Source organism: Fringilla coelebs (genome assembly GCF_963513975.1).
Source record: "Fringilla coelebs genome assembly, chromosome: 18".
NCBI classification, from domain to species: domain Eukaryota; kingdom Metazoa; phylum Chordata; class Aves; order Passeriformes; family Fringillidae; genus Fringilla; species Fringilla coelebs.
Genome location: NC_140044.1, coordinates 9,150,377 through 9,176,853, shown reverse-complemented (window position 1 = coordinate 9,176,853; position 26,477 = coordinate 9,150,377). Strand labels below are relative to the sequence as shown.

Here is a 26,477-nt window from a genome sequence, read left to right as displayed (position 1 = left end):
ATCTCCGGGTGCGGAGCCATCCGGGAGCGCCCCGCTCCCACACCCGCCAGCCTGGGGCCGCCCCCGGGGGAAGGGAACGGCAGCCACAGCAAGGCAGCGCCGGCGGTGACGGTCCGATGGAGCATCTTCTGTTCTCCCCGTGATGATTTGAGTGTGGTGATGATTTGTTCCAGTAGGAAATAAGCATAAAAATTACAGCAGCGTGTGGTTGCCACTTACCAGCTGCTATACCTTGTTGATTACCCACTTACTGGCTCAGATCTAAGGTTGAGTTGCTCCCCATCGTGCCCTGCTGTACCAACAGCCCTTCTCTGCCAAGGCCTGTGCTGTCTGTTCCTGCCCTGGGCACAGGAGCCAGCCCTGGGCTGTGCAACAGGAGGATTCATTTGCTCCTGCGTGGCACAGTGAGCGCACTGGCTTTGCACTGCTCTCCCTCCTGCAATCCCCTCTGAACCCTCATCCCCCATGCTGTTTTGCCCCAATGACACACACACCCACTGCTTGGTTAGATCAGTGTTATTTCTCTCTGTGCCATTGTTAAGTGCTTGTCTGGACAGAACCTTTGTCAGTAGGGCAGAGGGAACTGAGATCCTAAGGGATGGCTTTCTGGAGGTGGTGGGGCTGTGGGATGCTGAGCATGTTGGGGGGTGGGGGGGGGGTTGAAGCAGGAAGTGTTAGCAGCAAAGCCTGAAGAGTTAATTTTGGGAGCTTACAGTACCCCTTTCCTTCTCCTTTAGCTGCCAGGAGAACACATGGAGGGAGAGGAGGGGAAACTCATCCCTCCCCTCTGGCAGGGCAGCGGTCCAGGATGGGGTTTACTGAGCACCAGCAGCTTTCCTTCTGGGCTGGCCAGTCCGTAGGGAGGAGGCTGGGAGCAGGGCAGAGTTGCCTGCTAGCTTCTCACCACCTGCTCTTTGGGACTGTCCTCCTGCAGGTCCTCCTCATCCGACTGCACCACAGGGGTCTCGGCCCCCTCCTCGCTGGTGTCCAGGCTGTTCAAATCCGTGGAGGCAGAGGAGGTGGAGGAAATGCGAGATTTGCTCTCAGCTGCGTTGGGCACTTGCAGGGTGATCTCGTCTGGGCACTGGCTGGCATCTGCCCCTGGAGAAGAGAGCAGTATGAGAATGAAAAAGGCTCTTGGAGGTTTATTGCTGCCTAAGCTTCATGGATGGCCCCTCCAATTCTCACTCCTCAGTGGGCTGTGCATTCCTGACCACTCCCCACATGGCTGCTGCAGCCATTCCCCACCTCACACCCCCGGCTTGGCTCAGGCCAGTTGCTGCACATTCCTTCCCTGTTTTTGGCAGTGGAGCCTCTTCCATCTTGCCTGAAACACGGCTCAGAGCCACGCTGTGTGAGGCTGTTGACTACAGCAGGCGAGGAGACTTTTGGTTTGACCTCACCACAGTGTGTGAGTGGGGAGGAATGTGCTGGCACCCCTTGCTTTCCCTGCAGACCCCTGCTCCCTGGGGTGTGGCTGGGTGGTGGAGAGGTTCTGCAGCCTTCCTGCTCAGCACAATGGGTTCTGCAGCATGATGGGGATCTTGGGAGTTGTGACAAAGGACTGGATGCTCCAGAGAGGCTTTGGGAAAAGGGAATTTGACTCACAAACTCTGGAAGGTGCCTGGGCTCTTCTGTCTTCTGCAGCACAAGGAATTTACAAGGGTCTGGATGTCTGGGCTGGGGAGGTGGATACTGATGTGGAACAGCCCAGTATGAGGTCCTTCCAACTTCAGAGACCCAGCACCAATATCTGCCTTTGCATGGGTGTGGATCTGCCCACAGGGTGGCTGGGGCTGAGGAATGAGTCAGTGTGGATACTGGGGGCAGAAAGGGCTTCCAGCCTGGCCCACAAAACGCTTGAGACTGCACATACCTGGCAGAGACCCAGCAATGCTGCTCTCCTCTGTCCCACAGCCCAGAAACACATCCACAGTGTCTTGGTCTGACAGGTCTAGCACATCCATCTGCTCCAGCATGTCCACATTCACCTCCATGGAGGAAATGCTGCCTAAGGGGGCTGCAGAGACAGAGGCCAGTGAAAAGGTGAATGATAGTGACAGGCAAAGGGCACCATCAGCTCTGTGCAGGCAGGACCCTGAGACGGGAGAGCAGCCTTGCCACAAAGAACTGAATTCTATTTGCTGGTAAGAGGTCCCAGGAAAATCATGCTTCCTTAAAACATCCCTCTGGAGGCCCCTGCTCCAAAATGCAGCCTGCCCAAAGCCAGACTACAGGGCAGCAGCCTGGGTACCCATGTGCCTTCAGTTCAGGGGTGTGAGCAACCCACAGCACACCCACACACAGCCACTGTGGTCCCACCTTGGTTCAGGACGTGCATGTCCTGTTTCGGTTGGGGATGTCCCAGCAATCTCCAACCCCTGTGTCACTGTCCCCTGTGTCACACCCCCAGCCCCGTGCTGGTGCCCACAGCACGTACGTCTCCGGTGCTCAATCTGCAGGTGAGACATGGGGAAGAAGAACTCCACATCATGCTGGAAAACCTCCTCAAAGAACTTCTGCCTGTCCCGCAGTTTCAGCTGCTGCTGCTGCATCTGCTCTGCGTCCAGGTTCCGCTGGGCCTGCTCCATCTCAGCTGGGGAGAGAAGGTGAGGAGAGTTGGAGCAGGCAGGGCTGTCTGAGCCCTTCTGCCTGTCCCAGGTCACACTGCATGACTGTGCTGCATGGTTGGTGGTTCCCTTCTGCTCTGCTTTACCAGCACACATTGATTTAGTCACCGTGGATGGATGTGACACACCAGAGCAGCAGCACCACCATCACTTGCTGTGCTGGAGCCTCAGATCCCTCCCCTGAGGTGCAGGGCAGCCAGGAATGGGGAGCCCATCTGCTGTGCTCACAGCTGCTGAAGGGAATTCTCAAGGGGGAAGGGGCAGTGGTGTGAGATCAGCCGCGGTTTGCACACTTTCAAGTTTCAGTTTCCCTGCTACCGAACAGAGGGCTGTCTGTGAATGCTAACAAGAAGGGAAACTCCCAGGGTCAAGAGCTGGCCTTAGTGCTCCAGGCTTTCTGGGCTGAAGGATGTATAAGGAATGAAAGGAACTGGCAACCCTGCCACCCCTGCCCGTGCACAGCCCTGCCTGTCACACCCCCGCCACCACCGTCACTATAAATGCAGCCGCACCCACGCTCCAGGCTCCCGCTCACATCCCCGCTCACAGCCAGCCTGGCTTCTGCCTGCACAAACATTTTCATTCCTGTAATTCCTCAAGCAGTTCACTGCCGGTGCTTGTGTCCCCACCTCACGGGAGGGAGTGATGGGAACCCTTGGGCTGCTGTTGAAGGAGCTTGTTGCTGCATCCTGGGTCTTGGTAATTTCCTTCTGGGCTGGGTACCCAAAATAGCAAGTGGCACAGAGAGGCTGTGGCTGGTGGGTCCAGCTGTTCCCAGGCTGGTGTTTGACCTCAGCCATTCCACATTTCCTTTCTGCTGCACTTGGCCCAAGCGGTACAAGGAAAATGTGATTATTGGAGCAGGCAGTGTAATAACCAAGGAAACCAAACAAACATCCTGTGCTCTGCCTGTGCACAACCCAAACTCTCTGCTCCTCCGGGCTGGGGAGGGAACAGAGGGAGCAGCATCCCCACCCTGTCTGGCAGGAAGAGGGGTAAGGACAGCAGGGGAGCTGGCTAACAGCAGCACGGAGCAGCACAGGAACCACACTGGAGAAAGGTGCTGAGCCTGGTGAGATGTCATGGAGATCAGCGTCACATCTTCCTGAGAGCTCTTCCAGGGCTTCTCTGCATCCTGTTTCTGGGGCATCCTCCAGTGAAACCCATCATCTGCAGGTGCTGTCCCGGCGGGTTGGGCTGTGCTGGCAGCACCACGTGGGGATGCACCGTGACTCAGGGCGACTCACCACGCACTCTGGAAGAGGCTCTGGTCCTCTTCTGGCTGCTCAGCGTCTTCCTGCAATGCCTGGGGCAGCAGTCCAGGCTGCCTGAGGGGGTCTTTGCCTTGGTATGTCTGACCAAAGCACTGGTGCCAGCTCTGGTGCCGAGGCTCAGTGCAGGGCCCGGGATGGTGGTGCCAGTGAACCTTTCCTGCTGGGAAAGCTGACTCACCAGGTGGCTGCAGCCTGCTGCTGCTGGGGTACAGCAAAAACCTCCAGCCTCCCTGTGCTATCTGCAGAACAGAATGAAGCCAGGGACAAGGAGGGGGTGATCAAGGCACTGATTATGGAGCTGTCTCCCTTCAGCAGCTGGCTGTCCCAGGCAGAGCTGAGCTCCCCAGTCCAGCTGTGCTGAATCCATGGCAAACTGCCGCAGTTCACCACACCGAGGGGAGCCCATCGGGCTCCAGCTGTACACAGGCTGGGCTCAGGGCAGAGGCTGTGCTGGCTCCAGGATTCAGGGTGACAGACCAGCTCTCCACGGGACGTCCCGCCAAAGGGACCTCAGTGTGGAGGTAAGGACCAGCGTCCAAATCCTTCTGCAGTGCAAATACAAAATAAACCAGAATGCTCTTGGATGCTGTCCTGAGCGCCATGAATGCGGCTGATCTGGGCTGTTAATGCTCTCCCGGCACGTGACCGATACTCGCAGTAAGTGTGCTCGGGGAGAGTGATGACGGCTGCTGGTGGCAGCATTCCTGTGGGCGCCAGGGTTTCTCTTGAGGGAGAAATTAGCAGGACCTGTTTATGAACTTGTTTTCGAGCTCTGGTCGGGGAGTTGGGCACGAGCACTGAGATCCCATTATGTAAGGAACGCCGGCAGCGGGAGACAGCAGCTGGGGCTGTGCTTGGCCCTGCCTGACCCGTGACCGCGGTGAGAGCCGGGGATGGAGCCTTCCCCCCTCGCACGGCTCTTCCGGGCCCAGGGGGAGCGAACAGCCCTGCCAGTGTGGCTGCCCCTCGGCAACCCTCGCCGGGGAAATAAAGGAGCGCGGCGTTCCCTGCCGCGGCCCTTCCCATGTGACGGCCGGTCACACTCCGTGGCTGTCAGCCGCGGGGATTGTCTCATCCCGCTGGCATGTTCCCACCGCGGGACACGTTAGCGCACACAATGCGGCCCCTGTGCACCGTGGGGGATCTGTCGGTACCTGCTGGTGGCCTGGCTTTTATTACTATTGTCATGGTTATTACTAGAGCCCGCTCAGCCGAGGGGCTGGAGGCTGATCAGCATTCCGAGCCAGGCTCTGCCCCGCTGGCTGAGCCGCCCAGCGCGGCTGCGGCGGCTCCGAGCGCCCCGCTGCCTTCAGATCCTTCCGGCTCTCACGGCTTATTCAGCGCTTCTTGGACAGCAACTGGGGCCAAACGCTGCTGCAGTTTGGGCGGGCAGGACAGGGCAGGATTCCCCGCAGGGATTTCCTCTCACCTGCTGCTAGGCAGATGGCCACAGGGTGGGCTGTGGGCAAGGAGGATGGCCCCAGTGGTCCCTCTGCCCTGCCAGGGCACACCAAAGGGCCACCACCCCTCGCGTTGTGTGGGCTCGTGGCCACGCTGTGGTAGGGAAAGGTGTGGGAGGGCTGGGAGGCAAAGCTCTGTCAGCTCTCCCATCCACACTTTGCCAAAGCAGGCCTGGGAGAGGAGCAACTTCTGGGATGCAGTTTGGATGGGGCAGGGGCCAGACGGGGCTGGAGGGTGCTGGGAGTACCAGCTCAGGGTGTGCCCGGACCCAGCTGCCTTTCTGCTGGGAGGGAATGCACTTTTCATCCCTCATGGCCATCGGGATCCTGGCACGCCCGCTCTGTGCCGGTAAATAGGAGGGGTGTGTTTGGGTTGGGAGAAGGATTGTTAGTGAAGGCACGAGGCCAAGAGAGGATGGGAATGGCCTTTTCTTGAGGCCACAGCTCTGCAGTATCTTGCAGAGATTTCGAGGGATTTAAAGAAGGTCCTGAAAAATAATATGGACTGTGAAAAGGAGCAGCAGGTGCTGATGAGGTGAGCAAAGTTTCAGTGAGAGGTTGCTCCAAGCATGGGTCAGTTCTCTGCTGAATGAAAGGGCTGGAGTAAGAGCCTTCCTGGAGCCCAAACCCCTGACTCTGCTCCTCCGAGAAGCCCAGTATGCCCCACTGCCCCCAGCTTGCCAGAATGCACCCCCCTGCCTCCTGCCCTACCCCCACAGGTCTGCGAGGAGATGGGTGGGGGGCAGTGCAGCTCCTTGGCATCTTCTGGGAGGCTGTGCAGAGATGGCAAACCTTTCCCTGTCACCCTGCCCCAGCACAACCCCTGCAGAACAAGGATAACTCCCAAGGGCTTTCAGCTCCTTCAGCCTTGGGAGAAGCGGCTGGTGAGAAGAGCTGGGAATGCCTCAGAGAATCACGCAGGGTCAGGCCACGTAGAGATGGGATGCTCAGACTCCAGCTGCCTGAGTGTTAATGCCCTGCACAGTTCTCCATCGGCACGTCTGACCTCGTGTTGCAGCACAGCAAAAAATAACCGTAGTCCTGATGAGAGGAAATGCACCGGGCGAGTGCGAGGGAGGCAGTGGTTTTGGCAGGGCTGCTTGCTGGGAAAAGCAGGGAGGGGGGGGAATGGAGAAATGGAGAGAGAGGACACGGCACCTCGTAACCCCTGTGTGTGCCGTGGTTTCATCGCCTGCACTCCTCCGAGCGATCTCCAAATCCCCTGCGTCTCAGCACTAAAAATATCCTTCCCTGCCGCCCGGAGCTCTTCCCCGGCAGAGGCTGTGTCATAAGACCCTGCTATTTGCGGGGCCCTGCTTCCTTTCATGCGAGGAGAAGCATGAGAACAGCGCGGTGCCCGAGGAGAGCAGCGCGGTGCCCGAGGCACGGCAGGCACAACCCGGGCACGGTGCCTGGCAGGCTGCTCCTCTACGAGCCCCGGTCCCCCGGCTGCCGCTCGCCCCGCCGCTCGCCACTGAGTTTGCTCTGCCCGGCATCCTCAGCCCTGCGGGTACGGGGGGATCCGCTCCTTCCGGCAGCCACGGCGCTCTGAGGGCTGACGATGCCACTCCAAAACAAGCCCGCGACCCAACAGGTTCCTGAGCTCTGCCACTTCCCAAGCAGGTGTCCCTTAAATCACCCCGCTCCCCGAGCATCCCCGTCCCAGGCACGGAGCTCCCCGGCAGCCCCTGCCCTAAAGCAGCGGGGCCGGCAGCAGGTTGGTGCTGCGAAGGGCTCGGGGGCTGGAGGCTCCGGGGGCGGCAGGTGGGGCACAGCCGCTTGGCCAGGGGCATCAGGTGGGCGCTGCGGAGAGGACGGAGGGGATGTGGCACCCGAGCCCTGCCCGCCCGCCCGGTGCGGTGCCCCGCTCCCATCCCGCCGAGCCCACCCCGCGGTCGGCACTTACCGGGCAGCCGCCGGCTGCGGCTCTGCGCCCCGGGCCCCGACATGCGGCTGCTGCGACCGGGCCGGGCCGGGCCGGGCCGGGCGGGGGGACGGGGATCAGTGCGGGCCCCCCCGCCGCCGTCGCTCTCCCAAGCCGCGCTGCGGGGCGGTGCTCGGCGCGGCACGGGGCGGTACCGGCGCGCCCAGCACCGCCGCACCGCGGCCGCCCCTCCCGCCCCGCCGGGGTCCCGCACCGCCGCTGCCGGGGCCTCCGGGAGCCCTGCGGCGGGGATGGGGTCTGCCGTGCACAGGGAGAATCAGAAGGTCCCCTGGAAGTATCCCCGGCCGCCATGGAGAGCAGGGTCCCCGTGCGCGGTACCCGGGTCTCTGCGTTGCCGGGACCCACGGAGTGTCCCCACGCAGGGTCCCCGGTCCCGAAGAAGGGTCCCTGCAGAGGGTCCCTCCCCACCACAGCCGCCCCAGGCGGAGATCAGTGCCCGCAGTGGGGGCTGCAGGTGCCCTGCTCCGGTAGGAGCCGTACCCCGCTGGCAGGAGGTGGGCAGGGGGAGGCAGAGGCTCTGCCTGGCCAGGGAGAGAAATTACCATTTATGCTTGCTTTTTCTTTGCTTATCTTCTCAAAACGCCCAGCTCACACATTCCCGCGGGAGAGAGGACAGCATCATGTATTGATGGGCCCTCCCCATCTCACTCCTGGCCTTGTGAGACCCTTATCCCCGGCAGACCCCACTCCGGGGCGCTTTCTCCCACGTTCAGCCCTGCACATCAGGGCTGCTCCTTGGCAGGGCCAAGGACTTGGCCGCCGCCTCCTTCCTGTGTCTCAGCAGGGTGAGTCAGTGCCTCGCCGTGCCCAGCGCCAGCTCTGCCCGGAGCCTGGTCAGTGCCAAGCCAGAATGGGGGACATCCACTGTGCCCTTTGCTGCGGCTGGAAGGGAGTTTCCAGTGTCTGTGCCGTGTCCCGCCTGTCCCGTTCTCAGTGTGTTCCTCTCACTGTCTGTATAACAAAAGATAACTGGGTATTGTTTGTGTCCCAGCTCTGTTTTGGCTACTGTTGCTTTGCTGTCCCCCCTATTTCTCCTGGGACCTCCTGCTGCCGAAACCCGGCTTTGTGCTGGGTACCCGGAGCCTGCATCCCGGGGCTGGCTTCAACTTCCACTGTCCACGTAAATGTTTATCCCTGTCCATAGGCACTCCCAGTCCTTCCTGCCTGATGTTGACCTGTAGTGTGGGGTGCCAGCACTGCGGTTCGGGGGGACCAGGCTGGTGTAGCACGAGTGGGGGCTTATGGTCTCTGAGCAGCTGCATGACCAAATCTCTGCTGGGTACCAGCCGACGCTGGCTTGTTCACAGCTCCGTGTGGCCTCGGGGCAGCATCAGCCTGTCGGCACCGTCCCTACTGCCCCCCTGGCCGGCCCTGCCAGCAGAGGGGCGAGGAGGCAAGCCCGGGGAATTAGCTCAGGTCTCTGCTATGTGACACGTCTGTGTCTTTTGGCACCAGGCGCTGCTGCGAGGCGTGGAGGCTGTTTGTGTGCTCACGAGTTTCCGGAGCACCCCGAGGTCCCCAGAGCTCACTGCATCCCGAATCCCGCTGCGGGGACAGCACATGTGGGTGCTCCCCGTGCAGAGTGACACGTTCCCAGATCCCTCGCTGTCGTAGCCCCTTCATCCTGCCTTGCCGGGAGGGCGTTGGAAAAGCACTGATATCATCGGCACCGAGCCTGACTCATCCTGGCTCTTCAGCACAAGCCGTGCCGCTCAGCGGGGCACACATTTTATTCCAATTAAACCATTGCAGGCAAGCCAGCTCTACATAATGATTTTTTTTTTTTTTTTACTCGTAGCAAAGCGTGCCTGCCCCGGGCCAAAAGGTGAGAGGGGACAGAAGTGACGCTGGAGTCAGTGAAGAGTCTCCACTTCTGGTACGGAGCCCTAAGAATAAGCCTTGCCAGAAACCTGCAGGGTCTGTCTCGGCTGCCGCAGCATCCCTGCCTCCCTTGTGCCTCCAGTGCAGGCTCTCAGCGCTGCCTGGTGTCAACAGCCCCCGCCCTTTCCGCAAATACCCAGGTCACGAGCCCAGGTGGGAATGTCACCTCTTCTCCCCACGATGCGGAGTCCAGCCCCTGCCAAAAGACCCCAGGGGGGGCAGCATCAAAGTGCCCCTGTCATTGTGAGAAAATGTAAGGTGGCTTGTTCCTCCTGCCCTTCCTGCTCAGGTTTTTCCCGTTTATTAGAGGTTTGGGAGGTGAGTCAGGGAGCTGCGGGGTGAGGATGGAGCTGGGGAGGAATCGGCAGCTAAGGAAAGGCAAACCAGTTCCAGGCACAGGTGAATCACTTGCTGGTGAAAATACATCTTATTCTCTGGGAGGCATGCGTGGATGTGGAGTGAGCTGCAGCTTGACTCCATCAGAAAATTGTGGAGTTAAGAAAAAAAACAAGGCAAGGCAAGGCTGCTTTTCCAGTAAATGAGGCGATATATTGCAAGGGAGCAGCCTGCAGCCGGCAAAGCTCCAGCAACCCGTGGTCCTGTGGCTCCCTTAAAAGGGGCGATTTTAGCCTGGGACAGCGGGGAGACAGAAAAGCCATAAACACGCTCAAAGGAATGTGGCTGCCGAGAAACGAGAATCTCCGCAGGCGAGGCGAGGTGGGGGGAGCCTGGATGGGGTTTGCACCAGCACTCCGTGCCTGGAGCCAGCCTGTTCCTTTTCCATGCCCTGTTCCGAGGGAAGACCCCCGGTTGCAGTGCTAACAGTCCCTGTGTGGTGCTGGGAGAGGCTCCTGCCAAGCCCCGGGGGTGTCCTGTCCCCGTGTCCTCGGGCCCCATGCCATACAGACATTCCTGCTTGCCAGCTGCTGGCACGAGAGCAGGTGGAGCTGGGACGTGCTGTGGGGACAGCAGGACACCAGCCTGGGCCAATGAAGGAGCAGGCAGGGCTGGCAGAGGGTGCCTGTCCCAGAGGAATTTCCTCTCCATCATATCCCACTTCTTTACAGTCAGCTGAGCTATTCTGCACAGATTTTGCTCTTAGTGCCATGGAGCAGCCCTGTGTGTCCTGGGGCATTGTGCAGGTTCTTGGGATGAGCCCTTGGGGCTGGCTTGTCCCTGCAGGTAGCTGTGGGCATGTTGTGACACCTCTGGGCCAGGCTCTCCCCTGTGTGTCCCAGGCTGGTGGTAAATGGAATGTGCCTGACTGAAATGAACATGCTGCTTGATTTTCTCCCAGGACTGATGAAGATGTAGCACGTGGCACTCCTCTGTAAATAAATGTTGTAGTTCATTGGTTTTGTTGATCTTTCCTAAAGAAATAGTCTTTGGTTTTCACACCACAGCTCTTTTTGCATTAGATTTGGGTACATGCAGCATTTGCAGAGTTGTAGTTTCCAATTGCTCTGGGTTCCTGGGGCCGGAGGTGTCAGGGTGTGGTGGCACAGCTGCCCCAGGGGTGAGGGTGTCTGTGCACAGAGGGGCCCCACTTATGAGGGTCCTGGCGCTAGTCACGTTCATGGGCTGGTGCAAAGCAGTGTCCCCAAGAGCAAAGCTGTCACCAGCAAAGAGAGGGGTCTGACATCACCAGCCTCCACAGCAATGCCACCAAAGCAGACAGGAAACTTTCTGTTCCCCTTCCTGCTGGAGCCAGAGGGATTCCTGGAGCAAGAGCTGGGATCAAGCCACGCTCATGCAAAATCACAATTGATGCCACAAAGACCACACAGCCTTGGGAATTGCTGAGCCAGGGTCTGGGCAGAAGGTTTTGGAGCTGTAGGTGCTGAGGTTTAGTCCTTTGACCTTTCAAACGCTCTGGGTTTTGTTTCCCACCCTTCATTGTGCTCTCCTGTGCTGTTCAAGAGACTCAAGCCAAGCGAAGAGATCCCCGCCCTGCCCGGAATCCTGCTGCTGGCAGCGGGCACTGTCCCATGTCCCTGACTCGTGTCAGACACGGAGTGGGCAGCAGAGGCTGCGGTGGGCAGGGGCTGGGGGCCTTTGGGGTGCGGATGCTGGTACCGGGGCGCCGTGGGCGCTGGTTCCCGGAGGTGGATGCAGGGTGTGGGCAGCGGTGGGTGCTGGCAGAGAGTCCCGGCGAGATGCGATGCGGGGAGGTGCAGGGCTGCGGGATCCCGAGGCTGCGGGGTGAGTGGCCGGGGGTGCCCCTGGACGCTCGATAGCCTCGGCCCAGCCCCCTCCTTAATTAGCCGCGGCCGAAGCCGCTCATTAGCGGCGACTGGGGACGGGTGCCCTCCCCGCGGAGGCGGGAGGGAGGGGAGCGCTGCCGGCCCCGGTGGTGCGGGCACCGGCACTGGCACCGGCACTGGCAGCGGAGCGGGGCTGGAGCCCGAGCCCGGCGGAGGGATGGGGCAGCGGCGGGGCCCGGCCGTGCTGCTCCTCGCCCTGGGTGAGGGGATGCCCGGGCGGGGATCGGGGCGGGGGGACCGGGCGGTGTCCGGGGTGTCCGGGGGAGGGGGCGATGCGATGAGGGTTCCCTTCTTCCCTCCCTCTCTGCCTTCGTTCGGAAGGGGTCTGCGCGGCTCCCCCCGGCGGCTCCCGCTGGCCGTCCCCCCGCCGGTCGCTGTCCCCCGCCCCGGGCCGGGGATGCAGGTCCCGGGATGGCAGCCCGGGCTGACTGGGCTCGGGCCCGCCGGGCTCTGGGCAGACCCCCACAATGCCGGGCACAGCCGGGGGGCGGCGGGGGCTAGAGGCGGTCCCGCGTGGAAGGGGCCGCTCGCCCAGCCGGGGCACCCCGGGGCGGGGGTGGGCTCTGTCCCCAGAGGTGCCGGCGCTCACTTCGTCCCCCGGTGCTGGCAGGGCACCTGGCCGGGCTGCTGGCAGCGGGACCCGCCTGCGCCGACGCTTACCGCGGCCTCTCGGACTGCGTCCTCAAGCTGGGGGACAGCATGGCCACGTACGAGGAGGAGGAGGGCATCGAGCTGCAGGGACTGCGCCGGGTCTGCAGGTGAGTACGGTGCATGGCCAGCCTGGCTTTCGGCATTGTCCCTGTCTGAAGTCTCCTGCCCTCCTGAGTCCCGTCGTGCCTGCACACACACATGGGCTCCACACCTCACTCCGGTTTCAGATTGACCCAGCCAGCTTCTTTTCTCTGTCCGTCCATCCATCCATCTCCTACCTGTCTCGCACTGGAGTTTGTATCCCTGTTTGTATGTATTGGCAGCAGCTCCAGCCCCAGCACTGGTCCCATCAGTCTCTGCATGCCTGCAGCCAGTGGAGTGGAGTGGAGCTGGAGGGATGCAACCTGCTCTGCTCCCCAGGAAAATCTCCCCTGCACCCCAGGTTTCAGGCAGTGCTCTGCCCCGGTGCCCAACGCTGCTGGGAGCTGCCTCCACCGGGCACCACGTGCAGCCCAAAAGAAGCTTTCTCCCTCCCTGTTTGGACCCTTCATCCTTCAGGCTTGGATTTGTCCCAGCCCTGGTTTGCCCGAGTTTATAGCGATGCCCTGAGATGATGATACTGAGAGGATGTTAGCTTTAACAGAACTGAAGAAGAGCTGGGCAATGAGGGGGGGTGTTGGGCAGGTTTGGAGTAAGGTCTGCTTAAAAAGCAGCCTAGGAGAAGAAGCAAGGTGGATGTAAAATGTTTGCAGAGATAAATGCAGGCAGCTTTGCATCTCCAGAGCAAGCTGTGGGGAGTGAACAGGAGTTACAAGGAAATGCAGCTAGCAAGGAAGGGAAAACCCACGTGCCTGGGGGCTGTGGAAACCTGGCAGAACAAGGTGGAGGGCTGAGTGCCCTGGGGTCATGCTTTCTGAGCTGCTGGAAACCACCCTGCAGGCTGTGACCTGCTCTGTATTCCCCCTTCTCCAGGAGACAGCCCGGATCAGGATGAACAGCCTCTCTGGGACCTGCCTATGGGTGGGTTGAAGTGGGAACTGCTCTGGTTTGGACAGAATTTATACTTCTTGGTTTGTTTGGATTGGGTTTTTTTTAAGGAGGCTTCTTGGTATTAGAAAACACCCAACAGTCAGCAGCCCATGCTGCTCCTGGCTGCGGGAGGAGCGATTCCTTTGCTGAAGCTCATGTGAAACATGTGAGCTGAGATTTTCCTGCAGCCCAGAGGCACAGACCATCCCTGAACAGGTCCTGAGATCTTCCCTGGCAGGAAACTGATGATGACCCAGCTTCCTGCCAGGAAATATTTCTGAATTATTTGCCTTTGACACTTAGCCTTATCCACTGCTGCTTGCATTTCTGGAGCTGGTCCCCTCTCCAGGAGTGTGGGTGAGGGATGGACAGGGAGCCAGGAGCTGCTCTGGGGGTCTGGTGGGGTCTCAGCTCGGTGTGCAGCGCTGCCCCAGAGCTGGCCTAGCAAGGCACTTGCCAGCAGCCTGCTGCCTGAGCAGATGGGGGCTGTGAAGGGTGAAAGGCTGGGAAAGCTGAAAGCAGATCCAGGCTGGAGCTGCCGTTCTCCTTCACCTTCCTGAGCTTGTCTTGCCTGAAGACATGGGGCAGGTTTAACTCTTACCTGTCAGAGCTGCCTGCTGCTGCTGCAGGTCGGGAGCCAGCGCTGGAGGTTGCCAGGGCTGGCACCAGCTTTTCTCATTATCTGGGGACGTTTATTCTGCCACAGTGACTCGGTTTAATGAACTCCCTCACAGCTGGCGTTCTGACGTAAGCCCCGGCTCTGAGCAAGCAGAGTGCTCAGGTTTGCCTGTCTGCACAAAGTGTCATCTCCAGCACAGTGCCCTCAGACAGCGCCGTGCTGTCCTTTACAGGTGCACAGTGTCCCCTCTCAGCCAGCTGGACTGCATCCCCTTCCTGACGGGTGACACGTGTGCCTGGTGTGTTGGCAGACACGGGGAAGGTGTCAGAGCAATTGCTCCTGTCCTCTAAACTCCTGTCTTCCACCCTGCAGGGAGCTGGGCGTGGTGCCCAGCCCCAGCCCTTGTGGGACAGGACAGCAGAGCAGCTCCTGCTTTATTCCTGCAGGACCACGGGTTATCTTTGCCTGTTTTCTCTTTTCCTTCTGGTAGTCTCCAAAAGCCTCTTTCAACTGAACAGCTTCTACTTATGAAAGTAATACCCAGCAGATAAATGGAGATGATTCTAATGAGAACACAGTGACTAACTCCTCCTGCCCCTGCTCGTACCTCAGGAAAGCTGAGACAGCCTGTGGGAGCTCTTGTCCTTCTCCATGCTTTGTGCTCCCATTTGCCCTTGACTCTGCTTGGAGAAAGTGATGAATGAGATGTGCTGGGCCTTTGTTTGCAGCCTGTGTGAGATACTCAGGGAAACATTTGTTGATGGAAAATAATGGATTTTATTGACTTCCAGAGAAAAGGGGGGAGGGGGGGGGAAGGAATAAAAGGAATAAATAATTTCAGTGTTTTGAGATTTGGAGTTTTAGCCAAGATGGTCTGGCAGATGATGGAGGGGATGAATAGTCTGGGAAGCTTGCACAAAACACGAGGGCTGTTGCTGCTCAGAGGGCAGGCTCAGGGCAGCAAGGCTCTGCCTGGCATCCTGCACTGTGGGAGTGCAAAGGGACTGACAGTGTGGTGTCTCCCTGGCTGCAGGTATTGGGATGAATTCCACACCTGCGCCCTGACAGTGCTCTGGGAGTGCCAGAAGGAAGCAGCAGCTGTCTGGGAGATGCTGAGAAGGGAGTCCCGAAAAAACAAATTTCAAGGCAGCTTGTTTGACCTCTGCAGCCCCAGCATGGCCCACAGCTCTGCCTGGACCCACGTTCCCAACATTTCCATCCTCAGCATCCCCCTCATCGTCACTTGGCTGAACTTATAAACTGCAGCTCTGTGAGTATCCCAACAGAAGTGGTGGCAGGGTGTGGCGTGGCATCTCTCAGATCTCTTTTCCAACCCTTTGAGGAATACACTGTGTGGAGCTCAGAAACTCCCAGCTCCATCCTGTGCCTGTGAGACATGGAAGAGCTTGGCAGCATCTCCAGGGTGTTGAAATTTCTCTGTAATTTGGAGTAACTCCTCTCCCCCTTCTGCCTCAAGGCACAGCACAGATCTGGCTGTCGGAAGATTTGGGAACTTGTAAATACAGGGCACAGGATTTGTGGAGAAATGATGAATTCTGGAAAAAGGATGAATGCTGGATACTTCTGCACTCTTATGGCAACTGGAAGGAAACCTGTTTACTTTGCTGACTCTTTCCACCAGATCAACTCTCCAGGGTTTTTGACACTCAAAACAAGATGGGTATTTTTCCCACTGCTCCATGAGGTGCAGGGGATGGTGTCTGTCCTGTCACAGGCTGAAGGGAGACCTTACTGCCCTGCACTGGCCTTTCTTCTTTGAGGATGTGGTAAAACCCCTGCTGAACAATAACCACAGTTGCATGACTTCTCTTGCACACATCTGAATTCCTGAGTAACTTCTGTGTTATGTGTAAATCCCTTTCCTATGGACAGAGGTGAAAAATATTTGAGGGGAGAAGGAATATCAAGCTAGGAGGACAAAAGGGATTTATAGCAACTCTTCTGCTTTAAAGCTTTCCCCAAGGTACCTGTAAGCAGCTGTGGGTAGAAGTGTGTAATTCCAGAGTATTAAAGTTTGTTGTAGAGCCAACAGCATGGCAGAAGTTATTTGTCCTTGCTCAAGCTCAACAGCACAGTCTCCTCTTGTCTCCTTTGTGGCTCAGTGTTGTCAGTTTTGCAGCTTCAGTACAAGCACAGAAGTATTTGGAACAGAGAGGTGTTTGCAAGTGATTTCTGAGTATGTTGGAGAAACACAACAATATTATGGCTTGGCCCAAGGCAGTCTGTGTTTTAAGGATGCTGATGGATCTCTGTGCCCTGCCTGGCTGCACAGGGCCATGGGGTGCGTGCTCACAGTGTGAGCAGGGAAACCAGGGCCCTGCTGACTCCACAGATCCCACCAGATGCATTCCAGGCATTGGGCAAGCTTCTAGAGCAAAGGATCTTGGTCCCAACAGTGCTGTTGGGTCGTGCAGCTTTCCTCTGGCATTCACGTGTTCTTCCTCTTACCTTCACTACCCCTCAACACTCTGTTCCTGCAGCAGCAGCAGGAGATAATGAAGAAATTGGAGCACATTCCAAGAAATAAGCCAGAGCAGCTGGTGTTCAGACAGCACTTCAGTGCACAAGTTGTTACTTATGTATTCAGTACTCAGCATCTGGGGCACAAAGCCTTAGGGTGAGTACTGGAGAAAGGGTAAATCAGAGCATTGTAAAACCTGGAGTGAACCACTCTGATGCTTCATTTTTTTCTTTGTACTCCATGCCAACAGCACTGTTTGCTGTTTCATCCTGTTCCCCCTCCCCTGTTAAATTTAGTGTCTGGGGAAAGCTGAAGCCAGGGGAGAGTCATGTACAACCAACACTGGAGTATTTTCGCTCCAAAGCCTGTACCTGTTCTTTGTTTAAACAACTGTTTAATGCCATTAGGAAAAGAAGTAAGCACAGCCCCCTAAAACCCCACAACCCTTGCCATCTATTTGAATTTGGCAATTCCTCTCTTAAAATTTTCTATGTTGAAACAGCATTGGGGAAAGGGAAGGTAAAAGAATCAGATTGGCAAGAAATCCTTTTGCAAAACCATGGGTGCAAATGGCTGACTGCCACCGCCACTGTCTGAGAAGAACAGGTCTTGGGACATATCTTCCCTGGAAGCAAATCCCTCAACTATTGCACACAAAAAAACCCCCAAAGATTCATTAAGAAACAAAGACCATCTGCCACTGTTCTGGTATGGAGCAGCAGATTTTTTTTGTAAGCCAAAGGTGCTTCTAAATCTGACTGAAAGCATGTGAGAGAAAACTAGGTCTCACAGTATGGGAGTGATGAGTTTCCTCAATCAGTATTTCATTTTTAGCAGAACTTCCTCTATGACTAGGACAATTACAGTGGAAGTCCTTAAAAAAAAAAAAAAAAAGTAATACACAGGTTCATTTCTCCTAGGCAGCCTTTCAGAAAGATTTCTGATCCTACAGCACACTTCATGCTGGTGCAGTGCAGCTCCTGGGATGCCCTGCAGCCTGTGTTAAAGCCCCAGTTTGTCAAGGATTCTCCTCATGGCCTGCTGTGAGTATCTCCAGATACAAAGCTGTCCCCAGATCTCTCCCCCAGGGGAGCTGCTGAAGCTGTTACAGCATATCTTGTGTATTCAAAAAGAAATGGGTTAAGTGTTCTTTAGTCCAAAGTCTTCACCTTTGTTCCTGCAGGGGAACAAAGGTGGCAGCTCTGTAAATACAGACCCACAGCAACTCTGGGAGCAGTTGGAAGAACGTGGCTTTGTCTCCTTGTGCTCTCAAATTCACTGTAATTAATCCTCAGCTCCTGCTTGCCTCAAGAACAGCCCTGAACACAGGAGTTCACACAAGGCTTTGGTGTGGTATTAAGCCTTGAAGTAAACCTGCAAGCTTTCCCTGTCCCTGCAGGACTGGGATGTTCTTTCTCAAGAATAGCACCAAGAAGCAGCAGAGGACAAAATGACCCTGAAGGAGTCTTAAAACATGACTAACAGCACACCAGTACTCGTCACCCCGAGGCAGCACTGCCCTCTGCCCCACGCCCTGATCCCAAGCACAGCACACTCCCTGCTCCTTTCTGAGGGAGATACTGGCACCTACTGGAGACCAGTTTATATCCAGGCTGAGTGACTGGGAGAAAGGCAAGTATCCTTGTACGTGAAAAATGAGCAGATTTTGAGAAGGGATGGACTGTCTTGCTGCAGGGGCAGCCCTAGGAAGTGACCTTTGGGTGGCCCTCCAGGCTGGCTCCTGCCCAGAGAAACACTTGTGTAAACTCTTCCCTCTGAAAGGCTGCTGCTGTTTGAAATTCTGTTTACAGGGGCTTTGGTCAGGACGGGCTCCTGGTGAAATTCCCCAGTATAAAAAGTGCTGGTTACATTTGTTTAGACAGAAATCCTCCTCTGAGACCTGCTGAGTATGTAAAGCAGCAGGATGTCATCCTGCCCCCATTTACAGTGTCTGAGTTTGAGAGCAGGGATTGAAACACAGCTCAGCTGCCCAGTAACAGAACTCAAAAGAGCACCTTCAGAGAGAGTTTATCAGTCTCACATCATCCCACTACTTTTCAACAAACTGAATTAGCAAATTATTTATGCAAACTAAAACTTACAAATATTAACATACAAAGGGGAGTTACTGCAGCAAGATGCTGCACAGGAGAAAAATCTGTCTCTAGACCTGGCTTTGCCCTCATTTGGGGTTGCACATGGCCATCCCTCAGTGGAAACCAGGCAGGCTGTGGGGCTGCTTGCTTGGGCTGTTGCATCTGGAGGAACCACCCAGCTCTGGACCCTCAGCAGTAAGGGGATGGCCAGTTTATTTGAAGGACCTCTAAATATTCAAGAAATAGCAACAGTCTCTTACTTAAATCACCTCTACCAGGCAAGACCTGTTGCTGGACTGCTGAAGCCTGATGGGAAAGCCCATCCAAGGGGGAAGAGCATCATGGCTCCAGGACACTTCTGCAGGCTTCCCCAGGACAGCTCCAGCCTCAGGCTGGACATGTGGAGATCCTGGACTGCTGACACTCCCTCTGAAGGGGAGTTATGCCAGCTAACTTCCCGAGACAGCACTCAATGATGCCTCCCTTTCAGAGCAGAGTATGAAATGTTTATTGCAGGAAATTTTATGTGCCCCAGACAGTGGGCACCTCAGAGCCAAGTGTTCTCTGGCTGCATCCTCCTGTTGCCATGATACAGACACTCGTGGTATTTCTTGAAGTGCTCAGCTTCCCAGGAGAGCCGTAACACTCACAGCAACATTATATTTTTATTATTACAAAAGATTTCTTCAGCAAACTGCTGTCTGTCACCTCTATGTATCAAACATGGAAACAGCAAACAAACCCATCTAACGTTACAGGTTATTATTTAGTGTCTCAGCTGGTGATTCAGGTAAGTACAACTGTTTTCTTTTTCCCCATCCATTCACTTCCTTGACTCTTTCCCAAGCAAAGCCCAAAGAAGTCACAGATTGGAAGCAGCAGCTCCCAGCCCCACTGCTCACCAGTGCCAGCTCCAGCAAGAAGAGCTGACCATTGTGTTACCCATTCAGGGCACTCCCACATCGTTAAATTCCAAATGCTCCTCACGGCACCGAGTTTTGCTACCTGGCTTTTAACAGTCCCATGAGTGAAGAGTTTAAGGGCACACTCTCCATCCAGTCATATTAATACTTTGTGTTAACAAAATAAACATCTGCTCCTCCCCTGCTGTCAGCCGATGCCAGAGGAGAGGCTCACGCTCATGCAGTCACCGAGGTCCAAAGGAAAAAAAAACCAAAACCATAAAGTCTAAACAGACCGGCTGTGCTTCTTCAGGGATGATTCTGAGGCATTGGATGCATTGTGCTGGGAACAATGACAAAACGCAGCATGTGGTCGCCAGCGGCAGTCTATACGTTGGATTTGGGGGCGGAGTTGAGGGGGATCTCCCGCAGCTCTATTCTCATGCACAGGTACTCGCCGATGGCCGCCATCAGCGCCGTGCACACGATGTGCACCAGCCACCACGTCAGCGTCGAGGGGAAGCGCGAGTTGTAGATCCAGCAGCCCAGCAGGTGGAAGAAGTGAACGGTGACGGTGAAATCCAGGCACTGCTTCCCTCTCCGGATGAAATACAGCAAGCCCAGAGCACTGCAAAGTAAAGGCAAGTGATTAATGAACTCCACCAGACCGACAGAAAAGGTGCTGCAGCAAGAGCTATCAGCAGCTGTCAGTGCTGATTATGCAGTGGGTTTAAAACTTCTTCCAATATTTTAAGAATGGGTTGTTTCTGACCTCTCTCCTGGCTGCTGCAGCAAGACTTGCAGGCTTACAGCTTTTAATTACATGATGGCAGGAAAATTAGATTTTAATGCAGAGAACAGACAGGAATTTATAAATTATGTCCTAATACATTAGTGTTTGCTGAAATCCATTAATTCTAACTTTTAGTAAAATCTCCCACAAAAGCAAATCTCATTCCCAGCTGGGAAACCGAGGCAGAGAAGTGAAATGACTTTTCCAGGTTCTAGAAAGCCAAGAGCCACCAGTTCCCAACTGCCCTCGGCAGATGTGCTTAAGAAGGCACAGGGATTTTGGGAGATGTTTGGAGAGAGGCAGTACACCACACTGAATTCTTTTACAGCTTAATGGTACAAAAGGACAAGATGCAGGTGCTCCAGCTAGCTGCAGACTTACCAGGTGAGTGCATTGAGGATGAAAGCCATCATGGAGAGCCTCCCCGGCGGGGTTGAGAAGCCTAAAATCTACATGGGACTATTAGTAGGAACCCGCGGCACAAATCGCAGCCCCAGTCTCCCATGGCACAGCCCTGCATGGATCAGGATCTACAGGAGGAGCTGGACATGTCTGTCTGTCTGGGGGCACCTACGGGAAAGGGAAAGGTCTGGTTCTGTGCTGAGGGGAACCACCTAAACTGGGGATGGAGGGTGTGCGTCCATAGTGGGGTTATTTCTAGGGAGTAGGGCACTCTTTATACCGGGAGTACCTATAAAGGGTGTCTGTACAAGGGGGTATCACCTACAGACCGAGGTGCTCCCTGTCCACAGGGGCACCAACTGCACACCGTGTCTGCCCCTATATGGGGGCTACCTCCCACCATACACCGAAGTGCTGTTTCTACCCCGGGTACCTATTCAGAGGGACGGCTTTACCTCCACACTGGGGCACCTACACAGGACAGCAGGTCTATGCATTGGGGGGCTGCTACATGGGGCAGGGGAGCACACCGGGCGGGGGCTGTCCCTAGCACCGGCAATGCCCACACGGGAGCGGGCTCTGCCTCGCCCGGAGAGCCCCAGCAAATCCCCCCGCTCCAGGGGCCTGTGCCCACCGCGGCTTCCCGGGGCGCGCCCTCACCTCGTCGCTGAACACCTGTTGGAGGGAGGGCCCGGTGCTGCCCAGGGTGCCGAGGAGGGCGAGCCAGAGCCCCAAGGAGCTGTAGTATCCCGCCTGCAGCAGCACCATCTGCGCCACGATCAGCGCGGGGTCCCACACGTAGCTGCGGAACTGCGCCGCCATCGCCCGCCCGCCGCCCGCGACGGAAGTGCCGCCGCGACCGCGCCAGAGCGCCCCCTGGCGCGGGGGAGGACCCGCTGCGCCCCCGAGCCCCGCCCGCTGCCCCGACCCCGCTCTGTCACTAACCCCGCTCGGTCCCGATCCTGACCCTGCTCGGTGTCCCCGAGCCCCGCCCGCTGCCCCGACCCCGCTCGGTCCCGATCCTGACCCCGGTCCCGACCCCGCTCGGTCCCGATCCTGACTCCGCTTGGTGTCCCCGACCCCGCCCGCTGCCCCGCGCCCGCTCGATCCTGATCTAGATCCCGATCCCGATCCCGCTCGATCCTGGTCCTAACCCCTCCCGGTGTCCCCGACCCGGCTCGATCCCGATCCTGATCCTAACCCCTCCCGGTGTCCCCGACCCTGCTCGATCGCGATCCCGACCCCGCCCGATCCCGATCCCGACCCCGCACGCTGCCCCCGACTCCCAGCTACGATCTCCGACCCGGCTGCCCTCCGTGCCCAGTGTCCAGCGCCAGCTCTCCCACATCTGTCAGCCAAGCGCGTCCCCAGCCCTGTCCCCTGCCCTGGGTCGGTGCCTTCAGTAATTTGGCTAAAAGTTGCTAAAAGAGGCAGAGTCCCCCTCCTGTGATCAGCTCTTGGCTGCGCGGGCTGGGTTTGGTGGCCTCAGCGAGCCGCGGTGTTGGCTTGGCTTCAGGTATGAGAATTGTCGCTGTGTGAACAGTGAAATTCCCGAGGCTGCGTGGGACAACAGGGGATTTTGGAGATAAGGTTTCCCCAGCCCCTGCCCATCTGCACTGGTGTCAGCGTGTTCAGGAACTTGGTTGAGCAGCCCTTGCTAAAGACCCAAATACCAACCATACAAGAAATTATTGTCCCCGGGTATTTCCTTTCATTTCCAGGCCAGTTCCTGTAGGCGCAGAGGCTTTTGGCAGCTGCTGCCCAGCTGTGCTCATTTTAGCTCTAGGCCATCGGGTACCAGGATGTTGTTCTGAGTCCTGGTGTGCCCTGCCGTTACAGGGCTGGGTTGGCTTCTTTTGGGAGGTTTCTTCTGATACATGCTGATTTCTTCTATTTAGCCTCATGAAGTGGCCAGGTGCCAGACACCCTCATGCTCCACTGTACCCCTTCTATGATCATCTCCTGGCTGCTGGGACTTGTTGTGAGCTGTCCTGATTGCTTGGTTTCAGGTATAAGAATTGTCACTGACTTAATAGCAAAATTCCCAAGGCTGTGTGGGACAACGGAGCATTTTGGAGATGAAATCTTTGCTGGAAAAAGGAGAGGAGGCACCCCCGGGGCTGTTTCGGTCGATGGGGGAGTTCCCACAAGAGCTGTTTTCACCTGGAAAAGAGAGCAGAAGGAATAAAAAGGGGAATCCAGGTTCTGAGGGAGGGGGTAGGCTTACATCAGTCGTGGGTGTGGAATATGCTGGCTATGGGAACACAGATTATGATCTCTGACAGGCTCTCATGACGTTTTTTCCATGCCTCTTATGGGAAGTTCCCTATGCAGCTCTGCTGTATGTTTTCCTTTCCTCATTCTGTGAATTTCTGTGCTGAGCCAGGTTTGACACATTTTGTTCCCTGTTCCCAGACCATTTCCTAGGAAAGATTGTGCAAGGCAGAGGCACATGTGTGGTGGACATGGGCCACTATTGCTGAGTTCTCACTTAGGCCTTTGGAGAATTTATTTTTGCAGAAGCTCCAGCCTCAGCCAGTGTAGAAATGAATAGGGGAAAATCCCAGTCTTGTCAGTGCTGTCTGCTGCCATCACATTGCTGAGCATAAATTGTGAGACTTGACACTTCCTTTGTTAATTCTTGGTAGAAATTGGTTTCCTTTCCTGAAATCTGCTGTGTTTGGCCCTCAGAGACAGGCAAGCCATCGCTTAGAAATTGACTCTCACTTACCTATTTCTTTTTTAGCCCCTCATAGTACTAACCTTCCTTTGCCAGCAAAAATTTTGTCAGTTTAGACAAAGCTGACTAAAGCTCCAAGCTTTAGTGTAAGGTAGCACTGTTGGTATCATTGCTGGGTATCTTTATCTGACTTATCCAAAAGTCCATGGTATCACATGGTACAAACCAGTGTTTTGGGAGGTGTTGACTTGAATCTCTTTGGAATTTGAGGCTCCCCCCTGCTTGGTGGCTGCCCTCGTGACTGAAGGTATGGAATAGCCACAGCTGAGCCTGAGGTGTGATTTGAGGCTCCCTCCTTCCCTGGACAGGCAGAGTTCCCATATGGACACGGGTAAGGGCTGTGGACAAAGACATTTGTGCTGTGACTCAGCTGCAGCACAGTTTGTGAACTTGTTTCCTGTCTGACTTTGTGACAGCATCTTTCATGGTCATGTTTGTTTGTTCCTGCTCTCTCTCCTCTCCAGATTGCTTCAGCCTAGGGGACTGTGTCCTTTTCCTGGAAAATAGGGTGTTCTCCCTACAATGTGCCTTGCCCCCCTCTCCTGCTCTGTGAATAAGATTTAAAGTGGACCTGGAAAGCAAACAGTATTGGGAGATTGAACATCTTTCTTAATTTCTCTTTTCTTCCTCTTTTGTTTAAACAAAAAGTTGGGGACAGCTGTGGAGGAAACATGTTAAAGAGGAAAAGGATGTTGAAACACAAAGACCATGATTTCTAGGGTGCCTCAGCGAGTGCTGCTCTCCTGATTTCTGGTTAGAACATCCTTTTTAAGCAGTGACTGTTCTGTGTGTGCCACCTGTGTGTTCTGAAGAGCAGCAGGTGGAAGGAGAAGTGGCGATACTCAGGACACAGCTGATGACTTGAGGGTGTACCCAGATCACATGAAACTATTGTGGTCACTTCTTTATCAGGAGAGCAGGAAAAGAAAACCCTATTTAGCCACAGATTCCTTACATAAACAATAGCAGTCTAGGAGGGTACTGTTTTCCTCCCCAGGAATCATTGCCTAAAACAGGAAGCTGTTTATTTAGGTGGTCTGTATTTTACCAGCTGGTGTACAAAGGGTGGTGCTGTCTGAATGACCTTTGCTGGAGTTCATTTCCCTCTTGACTGGAAGGTAGGAGTTGTGCTAAGCTCACCTTTGCTAAAGGGACAGCAAGGTTCAGAGTACACATTTCCAGAATAATTCAACATTAAGTGGCTCAAACCATGGGATGAGAGTTTTCAGTCACTCTTCTTCTACCCATGTGGTGTGCAGGTGTGTTTTTCCAAAGAGTTCAGTGTATTGAATAGACTTTGGAAGTTGGGATTTTTAAAAACTCTACTTAAGGTTTCTTCTTGCTTGAGAATCCTGCTGTAAGCTCTTTTTTAAAATTTGCGTGTAGGAACTGTGCTGAGCTTGGCTGAAGAATCTCTTTTCCTGATTAGTGCAACAGAATTTATGATTGAGTTGTTTAAAGGATCTTGTGTGTGTCCTTCTCAAGACAATCTGGACATTTCTTGATGTGCCATGTAAAAGTGCAATTCCCTTCACCCTCCAAATGTGTGGTATTTGGACACTCCATTCCACTTCCAGCATGTTTGTGTTGTGTTGGTAACTGACAGCTGTTTATTTCGATTTTCAACATGAGGGTTAGGTAATCCTTCACTAGGTTAGGAGCAATGGTGGCCAGCCTGTGTTATTTCTCTGCCAGCTGTAATTTTTATTACATATTAATGGAGAATGCAACTGACACACCTTGAATGTGAGAATTCATTGCCCAGAACAAATGTGTTTCTCAACATGCATTTTATTTTGCTTCTGCTTCTCTCCCTCGTGGTGAAATTTCAGGAAAGGACATTTCAGTGGTGCATTTTTGCTCTCTGGGCCCATTTGTCCTATTGCTTTCTCAGAGTGTCACATACCCACGGATTTTCTGCATTATTCCAGAGAGGAGAATGCCAGTGTCTCGAAAGGAAACACTTGAAAGGCAAAATGAAGACAGCTGTTTTATGGCATGAGTTTAGAATCATATTATGATTTTTATGACTGCATTTCCTCTTATTCTCTTGACATACAGTCACAGAACGTTTCTGTGTGTGTGAGGAAGGGAGGTGGATCTACAAAATGCATTTTAAAAATGTCATCAGTAAAGTTACAGGAATTTGTTCTCAAGGTTGAAAAGTACATTAGGTTTTAGTTTAATTTTCTCTTCTGTTTCCAGAACCCAAGATCAGTTTGCCTGAAGGATTGTGCATGCAGGTGTGAGATGGATGGACAATGCGTGTGGTCCCCAGGCCGGGCAGACTGACTCCTCTCCATCCTATCACAGCAGAACTTCCCTGGGAGGGAAAACACTGTCCTGTGCCATGCAAGGGGATTTTTTGGTGGAAGGAGTATGGGTTGAGGGGTATGATTACCAGGAGCTCAGCATATTGTGCTTGTTTGGAGAGGAAGTTAACAGGTGAGTGAGAAATAATTGTAGCCACAATACAGAAAGCTGGTTTTGAAAGCATCTTTGTGGTGGCTGCTTTGTCTGGAAGGATGTGTAGAGAGGTCATGGCCACATGCACAGAAATACAGGTGGCATTTAGAGGGTTTGAGGGCATGTAGTACTTCTGGCCACCTTGTGCTGCTGAGGCTGGCTCCTGTCTGGCAGATGTCATGGTATGGACCACCACTCTTTGCATCATCTACTGCTCCCCACCTCTGCTGAGTGTCCAAAGCTGGACTTTTATGAGACCTGGGCTCCCTGGCTGCACCAGCAGTGATTTTTATCAGTTCCTTTGTGTGATGAAGTGAGGGTAATAAGGAAGGATAGTTACCCAACCCACAGCACAAATCCCTCCCTGATGGCCTTGGATACTGAGGTGAGCTGAAGGGTTAGTGACACATGGCTGTCCTGAGCAGAGCAGGTCAGCAAACTCCCCCACAGCCTATTCCAGGTTGGCTCCTACCATTACCCACATGTGTGCTGTCTTCAGATCTTAACTACTTTTTAAAGCCCTGAGCAGTGCCCCTTGTCACTTCATATTATGCCAACAGGCTCCACAGCCAGCTCAGCACGGATCCCTCCTGCCAGCGGTCATGTGCCTGGGCACAGTGCTAGTAAACACTGAGGACACAAATGGATCTCAGCTCACACCCTCTGCAGTTGTTTATTCCCAAAGGAACAGGCAGCTGGAAAAGCTGCTTCACTTTAGGGATCTTTTTCGTTGGAGGTGGGACAGGGGGAAGGCTACAAGTTCTCTCAGGTAATGTTGTAGTGCTGGAGGAGGCTGAGAATCAGAGAGGAGATGACATGCTTACCTGGCAGGTGGGATCATGG

The 26,477-nt window shown here is 55.2% G+C and overlaps 3 protein-coding genes across 3 annotated transcripts; 1 reads left to right on the top strand and 2 right to left on the bottom strand.

The window, feature by feature from the left end:
* Nucleotides 1-510: 510 nt before the first annotated feature.
* DBNDD2 (dysbindin domain containing 2) lies at nucleotides 511-8,398 on the bottom strand (the record flags this gene model as incomplete). The annotated part of the gene is made up of 5 exons (XM_084218093.1): nucleotides 511-1,101; nucleotides 1,877-2,020; nucleotides 2,441-2,596; nucleotides 7,271-7,546; nucleotides 8,386-8,398. 5 exons carry the CDS (start codon nucleotides 8,396-8,398, stop codon nucleotides 893-895), a joined length of 798 nt encoding a protein of 265 aa, XP_084074219.1. The 3' UTR covers nucleotides 511-892.
* Nucleotides 8,399-11,611: 3,213 nt separating this feature from the next.
* LOC311160860 (neuritin-like) lies at nucleotides 11,612-15,012 on the top strand (the record flags this gene model as incomplete). Its single annotated transcript, XM_084217983.1, has 3 exons — nucleotides 11,612-11,654; nucleotides 12,065-12,212; nucleotides 14,787-15,012. 3 exons carry the CDS (start codon nucleotides 11,612-11,614, stop codon nucleotides 15,010-15,012), a joined length of 417 nt encoding a protein of 138 aa, XP_084074109.1.
* Nucleotides 15,013-18,815: 3,803 nt separating this feature from the next.
* On the bottom strand, nucleotides 18,816-21,270 carry SYS1 (SYS1 golgi trafficking protein). The gene is made up of 3 exons (XM_084217816.1): nucleotides 21,089-21,270; nucleotides 20,408-20,475; nucleotides 18,816-19,861 (listed from the first exon to the last, which is right to left on the bottom strand). Exons 1-3 carry the CDS (start codon nucleotides 21,248-21,250, stop codon nucleotides 19,621-19,623), a joined length of 471 nt encoding a protein of 156 aa, XP_084073942.1. The 5' UTR covers nucleotides 21,251-21,270; the 3' UTR covers nucleotides 18,816-19,620.
* Between the last annotated feature and the right edge of the window lie 5,207 nt (nucleotides 21,271-26,477).

Excerpts from the sequence above, each read along its gene's own strand:
- SYS1 (XM_084217816.1), bottom strand. The coding sequence starts at position 21,250 with ATGGCGGCGCAGTTCCGCAGCTACGTGTGGGACCCCGCGCTGATCGTG. Across the intron at positions 20,476-21,088 it reads AACAGGTGTTCAGCGACGAG|ATTTTAGGCTTCTCAACCCC; the intron begins GTGAGGGCGCGC and ends AGTCCCATGTAG. Across the intron at positions 19,862-20,407 it reads ATCCTCAATGCACTCACCTG|TGCTCTGGGCTTGCTGTATT; the intron begins GTAAGTCTGCAG and ends TTTACTTTGCAG.